This window comes from Ananas comosus, linkage group 15 (genome assembly GCF_001540865.1).
Source record: "Ananas comosus cultivar F153 linkage group 15, ASM154086v1, whole genome shotgun sequence".
In the NCBI taxonomy this organism is placed as follows: Eukaryota; Viridiplantae; Streptophyta; class Magnoliopsida; order Poales; family Bromeliaceae; genus Ananas; species Ananas comosus.
Genome location: NC_033635.1, coordinates 4,905,217 through 4,915,463, shown reverse-complemented (window position 1 = coordinate 4,915,463; position 10,247 = coordinate 4,905,217). Strand labels below are relative to the sequence as shown.

At 37.6% G+C, this 10,247-nt stretch overlaps 1 protein-coding gene across 1 annotated transcript in view; it reads left to right on the top strand.

Moving 5' to 3' along the window:
* LOC109721812 (thymidine kinase-like) overlaps nt 419-10,247 on the top strand; it is a 32,675-nt gene continuing 22,846 nt past the window's right edge. Inside the window, exon 1 of the mRNA XM_020249605.1 lies at nt 419-590. Coding sequence (XP_020105194.1) covers nt 481-590 — 110 coding nt within the window. The 5' untranslated portion in view covers nt 419-480. The remainder of the gene's footprint in view (nt 591-10,247) is intronic.

Here is a 10,247-nt window from a genome sequence, read left to right as displayed (position 1 = left end):
TAATTTGATTTGAGTGGCCCGAAATGATTTTACTATTTAATCTTTCAATTTGTTTGATCTGAGTGAGTCAACGGTACTTTAACTTTAAACCTTAAGCTAATAACTTATTTTAATAGATAATCTTGCAATTATAAATCTATTAATAATTAGCTCAAAATTTGAAATCAAAGTATTATTGACTCACTCAAATGAAACAAATTGAAAAAATCGATAGTAAAATCAATATTTTAGAAAATTAAATAATCAATTTTAAATTAGTCTTTCCCCATACATATTATAAGTTTTTATTTAAAAAACAACCAATTAATAAATTGAATATATCCCATCCCACGTGCACTACATTTCCCGCCAAGTGATCCCGCTTCTCTTTCCCCTCTTCTCCACCCTCTCCCATTTCATCAAATCCACATCCCAATTCCCATCTAAATTCGCCTGCATCCCACCCCTCGAAACCTTGATTTCGACGGCCGAGATCTGGTGATGGAGGCGCGATCTTCTGCCGGCGAGATCCACGTGATCGTCGGCCCGATGTTCGCCGGGAAGACGACCGCCCTCCTCCGCAGGGTCCAGAGTGAGCTCGACGGCGGAAGGTCCTCCGCATCTCGCTCTCAATCTTTTTCATTTCAATTATGATTCTTTTTTTTCCATATCTAGTAAATAAATTCTATAATTTTTTAATATTATTTATTAAGAATTAAGCCGGAATACTATCAATACTATCAAGCTATTGATGCGATTAGGTTTTCAGTCCTTGCATGAAAAAATATACGGTTAGAATGATATGGGCTCCCTAGAGTTGAGTTAGTTATTGGTTTAATAGTATAATAATCTAACGGGTGGAAATAGTGAAAGGGTTAAACTAACGGCGGAAAACTCGATAGCACAAAACGCTTGGTACTATCGATAGTATTCCAGTCGGACTCCATTTATTAATGTGTCATCGGTCAATTATGTCAGAATCGAACAACATTGCGAAAACAAGGGATAAAACTCTTGAATTCAAGTAGATAGCGATAAAATGATTTAGCGAAAATTTGAGCGATTTGGGTTGTTCTACATTGTTAAACTAATAAGCACCTCACACCAGAAATTACAAATTGTCAATTTTAAATCCTTTTAATCACTATATAATTGGTTCTAAAAAAATTCAAAAATTTGGTTGCATTGATCAAATACTGTAGATTATGTTTAATGGCGATAATCGGCAACTTGGAAGCACGATTGTGGAAAATGGATCGAGTGGTTAGCACTGTTAGAAAAAATATCCGGCACTTAAAAATCGCAGCGGAAAAACGAAAACGAAATCCATATCACATATGAAACAAAACAAAACAAATCAATCCAGTGCCGGCGGATCATTCTCATGTTACAATGTAAAATAAAATCTAATCTAAACAAATCCGAAGTTTAGATTACATTACCTTGGACCAGTTAAGGTCTCTTGATCTACTGTACGGTTGAAGTTGATCCTCCGATTAGCCGCGCACGTGCCCGGCCTCTACGCGTATCCACACGGAATTGATCCCGATCCAACGCCTTCCGTCGTATGGAACAGATGAGTCGCAGATCACGAAGACGGTGCTAGCAGTCTTCCGATGTCTACGTTCCTTCTTGTGAAAATTATTGTGGACTTACGAAAGTTTGAGAGAGAAGAATATTTGAATCCTATTCACGTCAATTAATGATATCTCGCACCCTTAATGAAGCCGCAGCTAAGCTATATATATAGCTCTGCTTAATTAAGGAGTACAAACAAAGAGCCGTACGAAACGGCTTCTTAATTGAGCCGTATATTTGTTGTAACTAATTATATTCAAATAGTTACAATCCCAATTTGATAATTTTCAATTAGTTATAATTCTATACTATCTGTTGCAACTAATTGGATTACATCCAACTAAGGATTACATCCAATTAGTTGGAACATAGGATATTTTATTATCTCTCCCTTTAATTAGATCATATCTATTATAACTAAATATTCATATTTAAATCTAATTTAATTAGAATATTATCTCATAATAATTTATGAATATTCAGTTATTCTCTAATCCAATTAGAGATAAAATCTTTCGTAACAATCAAATTATAATCCTCACTATTTTCACTAAACCGTTTAGTGTATTATTCTCATCTTGTCCTGTTGGATGCACACAATTCCTATTGTGTGTGACCGCATAGGTTCATTACCATTCGGCAGTGGAGCTAAATATCAAACTCTTTGATATTTAATTAGAACCCTTCTAATCGATAAATAAGAATAATTAAATTCTAATCATTCATATTCTCTCACCGTCCGTGAGTGACACCTAGCAGTATATCACGACAATCCAGAATGGTGATGAAGAATAAACCTTTCCGCTTACAGTTACCGTATGATTAATTCCTTTCAACACACAACGTCCCGATCGAACCAAAATTATGGTTACTCGCCAAATCTTATTATTCGATCATATGACTAGAATATCTAGAACCGATTCAATATGGTAACACATCTGGAAACTCTTTCCATACACCACATACCCTGGCCAGGGATTTTTCGAATCGAGTCTGATAGTCTACATAGAACGTTCTCTCTCAATATTGAGAGTGTTGAATTCCTTATTGCGCACTCACATGCCTCCCCATATAAATCACTATAGCCAATCAGTACCGAACATAAACCCGTGTCTAGAGTCTAAGTATTAGTACTGTTAAACTGTAGCAACCTATACGTGAAGCAACTATGATGCCTCAGGTCCAAGGAGTACTTCACACAACTGTAGCAATGAACTTATCACTGGCGAGCATAGAACCATGTGACAGTTCAACCAAATAGTCACGCTCAGTGTACTTGTTCTTTAACAAGCACCTGTATGCTTACTTTAGTGTCTCTACACTAGTGACTTGAGACTCGTCACCTCAACTTAGAAGTATAGCATACACCGGCCTATCCGGAAATATCATCGCCCTTATGATATTCCTATGGCTAGGAGCATTTAAGAATCTTGTACTAAGAAATATATATCTCAAATTCCTAACTCTTAGGAATATATTTTCTTAACGAAGATTCAACGGACGATTCATATATATATATTGTACTGCGAACAATAAATATGAATAAAACTTGCCCTTTATTAATTAAGAAAAATACTTAATATATCCACAAGCTTATGTCACCGATTGGCTTTAGGGTTTATCACTAACAATCTCCCACTAACACTAATGCCAATCGCTCATGTATCTCATACCCATTCTTTCTAAATGCACATCCAACTTTTGAAGTGTGAGCGGCTTAGTAAGGGGATCCGCTATATTGTCTACGGATGCTACTTTCTGCACAACAATCTGGCGCTCATCTATAAATTGTCGGATGATGTGATAGCGTCGATCTATATGCTTGGACTTCTGGTGAGACCTCGGTTCTTTAGCTTGCGCTATAGCTCCATTATTGTCACAATAAAGTGACATTGGCTCCTCAATAGAAGACACCACTCCTAGTTCCGTGACGAACTTTCGAAGCCAAACTGCCTCCTTTGATGCCTCAGATGCTGCAATGTACTCTGCCTCAGTGGTGGAATCTGCTGTTGTATTCTGTTTGGAACTCTTCCAAATGATTGCCCCACCATTCAATGTGAATACATGTCCTGATGTTGACTTTCTGTTATCAACATCTGACATGAAGTCTGAATCTGTGAAGCCTTCTAACATTAGCTCATTTCCACCATATACTAAACATAAATCCTTAGTTCTTCTCAAGTACTTAAGGATATTCTTTACAGCAGTCCAGTGTTCTTCACCTGGATTAGACTGATATCTGCTCGTAACACTTACAGCATGTGCGATATCAGGTCTTGTACATAGCATAGCGTACATGAGACTTCCTATCGCGGAAGCATAGGGAATTCTGCTCATACGCTCTCTTTCCTCAGGTGTTTTAGGACACATCATCTTGGAAAGATTAATTCCATGTCTAAGAGGAAGAAGACCCCTTTTGGAATTTTCCATGTTGAACCTTTTCAACACATCTTCTATGTACATCTGCTGTGACAAACCGATCAACCTCTTAGATCTATCTCTATAGACCTTAATGCCAAGGATATTGTAATACACTGACTCTAGCAAATTGCGGAGTCCGAGTGTGTGGAATGAGTTGTGGAACTATCCTACGTGTTCTAAAGGACTTAGACAAGTTTTTGGNCTCATGTATCTCATACCCATTCTTTCTAAATGCACATCCAGCTTTTGAAGTGTGAGCGGCTTAGTAAGGGGATCCGCTATATTGTCTACAGATGCTACTTTCTGCACAACAATCTTACGCTCATCTATAAATTGTCGGATGATGTGGTAGCGTCGATCTATATGCTTGGATTTCTGGTGAGACCTCGGTTCTTTAGCTTGCGCTATAGCTCCATTATTGTCACAGTAAAGTGGCATTGGTTCCTCAATAGAAGGCACCACCCCTAGTTCCGTGACGAACTTTCGAAGCCAAACTGCCTCCTTTGATGCCTCAGATGCTGCAATGTACTCGGCCTCAGTGGTGGAATCTGCTGTTGTATTCTGTTTGGAACTCTTCCAAATGATAGCCCCACCATTCAATATGAAGACATGCCCTGATGTTGACTTTCTATCATCAACGTCCGACATGAAGTCTGAATCTGTGAAGCCTTCTAATGTTAGCTCACTTCCACCATACACTAGACACAAATCCTTAGTTCTTCTCAAGTACTCAAGGATATTCTTCACAGCAGTCCAGTGTTCTTCACCTGGATTGGACTGATATCTGCTCGTAACACTTACGGCATGTGCGATATCTGGTCTTGTACATAGCATAGCGTACATGAGACTTCTTATTGCGGAAGCATAGGGAATTCTGTTTATACGCTCTCTTTCCTCAGGTGTTTTAGGACACATCATCTTGGAAAGATTAATTCCATGTCTAAGAGGAAGAAGACCCTTTTTGGAATTTTCCATGTTGAACCTTTTCAACATATCTTCTATGTACATCTGCTGTGACAAACCGATCAACCTCTTAGATCTATCTCTATAGACCTTAATGCCAAGGATATAGGCTGCCTCTTCTAGATCTTTCATTAAGAAATTCTGGGACAACCAAACCTTAACAGAGGTCATCAAACCTGCATCATTTCCAATTAAAAGAATGTCGTCCACGTACAATATGAGAAAGACAAGTTGGCTCCCACTAGTCTTCTTGTAAACACAATGTTCATCTTGATTTCTCACGAAGCCAAACGTTTTGACTGCATCATTGAACCGTATGTTCCAACTCCTCGAAGCCTGCTTCAATCCATAAATGGACTTCTGAAGCTTGCATACTTTATGTTTCTGGCTATTGGACATAAATCCCTCAGGATGCTGCATATATATGTCCTCCTCTATGAATCCATTGAGGAAAGCAGTTGTTACGTCTATTTGCCAGATCTCATAATCATAGTATGCGGCTATGACAAGTAATGTTCGAATGGATTTAAGCATGACTACAGGAGAGAACGTTTCTTTATAGTCGAGACCTTCTTGTTGACTGTAGCCTTTTGCTACAAGTCTCGCCTTGTATGTCTCTACTTTTCCATCAACACCAATCTTTTTCTTGAAAATCCATTTACAACCAACAGGTACTATACCTTCTGGTGGATCAACAAGAGTCCATACGTGATTGGTGTACATAGAGTCCATCTCGGACTTCATTGCTTCTTGCCATTTTATTGAGTCAATGTCTGATATCGCCTCTTCATAACTGGTAGGATCATCCCTGCGATCACTATAGCCAATGAGGAACATTTCCTTTGTGCATTCCATAACAAAATCTCGATATTTCTCTGGAGGTTGGGATATTCTACTAGATCTTCGAGGTAATTGTGTAATAGTGGGTTCAGTTTGAATAGCTTGTTCAGATTGTTCTAGAGAAATTGTTTGCTCATTTGAGGCCATCTCTTTGAGCACTATCTCCTTTCTGGCACCACCTTCTTGGACAAACTCCTTTTCCAAAAATATTGCATGTCGGCTAACAATCATGTTTTGTTCACTCTGAAGATAAAAATAGTATCCCATAGACTCCTTAGGATAACCAATAAATCTTCCTTTATCCGACCTAGCCTCCAATTTATCTGTTTTAAGTTTTTTAACAAAAACCGGGCATCCCCAAATCCTTAAATGATTGAGATCCGGTTTTTTGCCAAACCACATCTCATGCGGAGTACAAGGAACAGATTTTGAAGGCACCCTATTTAGAATATAGGCTGCGGTTAATAGGGCATAACCCCAAAGAAATAAAGGTAAGTCTGTGAAGCTCATCATTGATCGTACCATATCTAATAAAGTACGATTTCTTCTTTCTGAAACTCCATTTAATTCCGGAGTTCCAGGAGGTGTCCATTGCGAGAGAATACCATTTTCTTTGAGATAATTTAGAAATTCAGTACTAAGGTATTCGCCTCCTCGATCTGATCGAAGAGCCTTAATACTTTTTCCTGTCTGCTTCTCCACTTCATATCTGAACTCTTTGAACTTTTCAAATGTTTCAGACTTGTGTTTTATAAGAAACACAGACCCATACCGTGAATAATCATCGGTAAAAGTCACAAAGTAGATATAACCACCCCGAGTCGTTTCACTAAACGGTCCACACACATCTGAGTGTATAAGGGCAAGTAACTCTGTGGCTCGCTCTTTTTGTCCAACAAAGGGTGACTTGGCCATTTTGTCTTGAAGACAAGACTTACAAACTGGATAAGATTCTAAAGCACAAGTTCCCAAGTGCCCATTCTTGGCCAGTCGGTTTATCCTATCTTCTGCAATATGACATAGTCGAAGGTGCCATAGATACTTTTGGTTCAGACTATTATCTCTAGGTCTCTTGATTTGAGAATTATTCTCTTTATGTTCAATATTAGCAACATTTTCATCTAGATTTAGAAAGTAGAGATTGTCAATTAAACTACCAGCAGCTATCAATTTATTTTGGAAATAAATAAAACAACCATTAGTTTCAAAAATAAAACGATAACCAGTTCGAACTAAAGTTGTAACAGAAATCAAATTCCTAACAACTAAAGAAGAATAATAACAATTCTCTAATTCTAAAATATGTCCAGATGGAAGTCTCAAAGAACAGCTCCCTACAGCTAACACAGCAACGCTTGCTTCATTTTCCACACGCAGGGTCACCTCGCTGTCCTTCAGTGTTCTACTTTCCTTTAGATCCTGTAATGAATTACAAAGATGTAAGGTACATGCAGAATCTAATACCCAAGAAGAAGTAGAGCCAATTATATTGGCCTCAACGATGAGTATTTCGTTCGTACCTTCAGAAGGCCCTTCCTTTAATTTTTCTTTGAGGCTAGAAAGATATTCTCTACAATTTCTCTTCCAATGCCCATCCTTACCGCAATGGAAACATTTTCCTTTAGCCTTGCCTTTGTCGGATTTCTTAAAATTAGCTTTCTGCACTCCACCCGATGACTTGAGCTTGGAAAACTTTTTCTTTCCTTTGACCTTTTCTTTTGAAGTTCTCTCAACCGCCATCGCCATCCCGTTTGTCTTCAACGTGCTTTCCGCTGTGACTAGCATATTCATGAGCTCGGACAAAGTGGCATGAATCTTATTCATGTTAAAGTTCATAACGAAATGAGAGAACGATTCTGGCAAAGATTGTAGAACTAGATCGATCTGCAAGTCTGCGTCCAAGTTCAAGCCGAGATTTTTCAGCTGCTCCATGTCGTCAATCATTTTGAGACAATGTTCACTGACTGACGTGCCTGGAGTCATCTGAGCTTTAAACAATCGCTTTGATATCTCATATCTTGCGGTTTGGCTTTGTGCACCATACAACTCTTGTAAGTGCGCAAGCATCTCATATGCTCGAGCATAGTTCTCATGCTGCCGTTGCAGCTCATTCGACATAGAGGCCAGCATGTAATATTTGACACGCTGGTCATCATCAACCCACATGTCTCTCTCCTCAACTTCTTCAGTTGTGGTATCAGCGGTAAGCTCGGGAATTGGAGCTTGAAGAACATAATCAAGCTTTTCAATACCTAAAACAATTTTTAGGTTATGAAGCCAGTCTTGGAAATTAGGGCCAGTTAATCGGTTAGATTCCATTATGCGAGAAAGAGGGTTAGAGGCATTCATTTTGTCTGCAGAAATTAGAGATTTTAGTTAGATAAGTATTTTTCTTTTTAACCTATTAAACTAGGGTCTATTAGTTTAAAAGGTTCCTCTCACTGATTTTATCGAATTTCTACACTCCCTAAGTAGAAAGACGGAAATCCTCATCCGTTAGATTTCTTAGTGGTGATTGGGGTTTCATAAATTACGACTCACCTCACCGGACAGATTCTTGGAAAATCGTAATTTAATGAATGGGTAACATCTTACCTCGACACATCTTATGTGCAATCCAATCGTCCTTTGGCCTCTAAGATTTTTACGTCTCACCGGACGGTTTCTTGGCGCAACAACCTTAGTTAAGTCTAATCCTCTCCTACAAATATGGAATTATCAAAAGACCCTCATCGGACGGTTTCTTGAATCCATTGATAATGCCATATTGTAGCATCCTATGTCAAGATGTTCGCATAGTTTAAACACAAGTAGCCCCATGGGACCATGCGTGACTACTCAATGCTTGAAACAATGCTACATCTTGTCATCGGTGGAAGGCCACGATAGAGCATCAAATGCCCCTTCGTTTCAACTTAATATTTTATAAGGAGTTTTAAAATTATATATCGGTCTCATCATCACATGTTATATCTCATATAAAATTAATCACAGGTATCACATACACAAAAATAAATTGCATAGTTTAGGGATGATCATGGACTTTTTCTGATTCGACTCGAGCCGATGAGTCAAATCGGTCTATAGGGTGATACACACATATTCTCAACTCTTGCAAATATTTAGCCATCTTCTTATGTTGGATCTGATATATCCTTTGATGCCATCACGATTTGCGACGCCAATCCATCAACGCTTGATGTGGATTCTTCTCCAACTAACCCTAATTTTATCTAATAAAATACAAGGATTCGCAGATCCCAATAAAAGTGGCACGCAGGCCCTTCGTAATCAAAATTATACATCCATAATCAAAATACAAATACATCCATAATCAAATTACAAATACATCCATAATCACATCACATATGTCTAAGGTACATGATCATCACCCATCTAAAAACTATGCAGAAAATAATAACCAAATCGATTTAAACATCGATTAAAAATTTTTGGAACTCAATAATATATTTTTCTCAAATCTCCACATATTTATTTTATGGTGTGAAACCAATAAATCGCACTACGTGCAACTTAAGAAAAACAATATCGATCGATCTAATCGAAAAAGGTTCCAAAATTTCAATCAAACCATACAGATCGTAAATATTTTACATAGAACATGAGAATCGGCTCTGATACCACTGTAAGAATTTATCCGGCACAAAAAAAAAATCGTAGCGGAAAATAATATCATATTTTGAAAACAAAAATTCATATCACATATGAATCAAAACAAAACAAATCAATCAAGTACCGGCGGATCATTCTCATGTTACAATGTAAAATAATAATCTAACCTAAGCAGATTTGAAGTTTAGGTTATATCACCTCGGACCAGTTAAGGTCTCTTGATCTACTGTACGGTTGAAACTGAGATTCCAATTAGCCGCGTACGTGCCCGGCCTCTACGCGTATCCACACGGAATTGATCCAGATCCAACGCCTTCCGTTGCACGGAACAAATGAGTCGCAGATTACAAAGACAGTGCTAGCAGTCTTCTCTTATCCACGTTCCCTTTTAGTAAAATATTTGACAAAAGGTTGAGAGAGAATAATGTGAATCTCTTCACATTAATTTTCGTGTGTTGCCTATTAATGAAGCCGCGTCTTTTTATGTGCAGCTCCAATTAATTGAGCCGTACGGATCGGCACTCCTCAACATTCTGTTGTAACTAATTGGATCATATCCAATTAGTTGCATACATTCTGTTGTAATTAATTTGGATCATATCCAATTAGTTGCAATACTAATTTGTTGTAACTAATCTGAATCAAATCCAATTAGTTGCAATACTAATTTGATCATATCCAATTAGTTGCCATATAGGATAAGTAAAAGTAAATTTATGCTCATCCTTTATGGATATTTTATCATTATTTCTCTCTTTAATTTAATTAGATCTTATCCATTAAATTATAATTAAATATTCATATTTAAATCTAATCTAATTAGAATATTATCT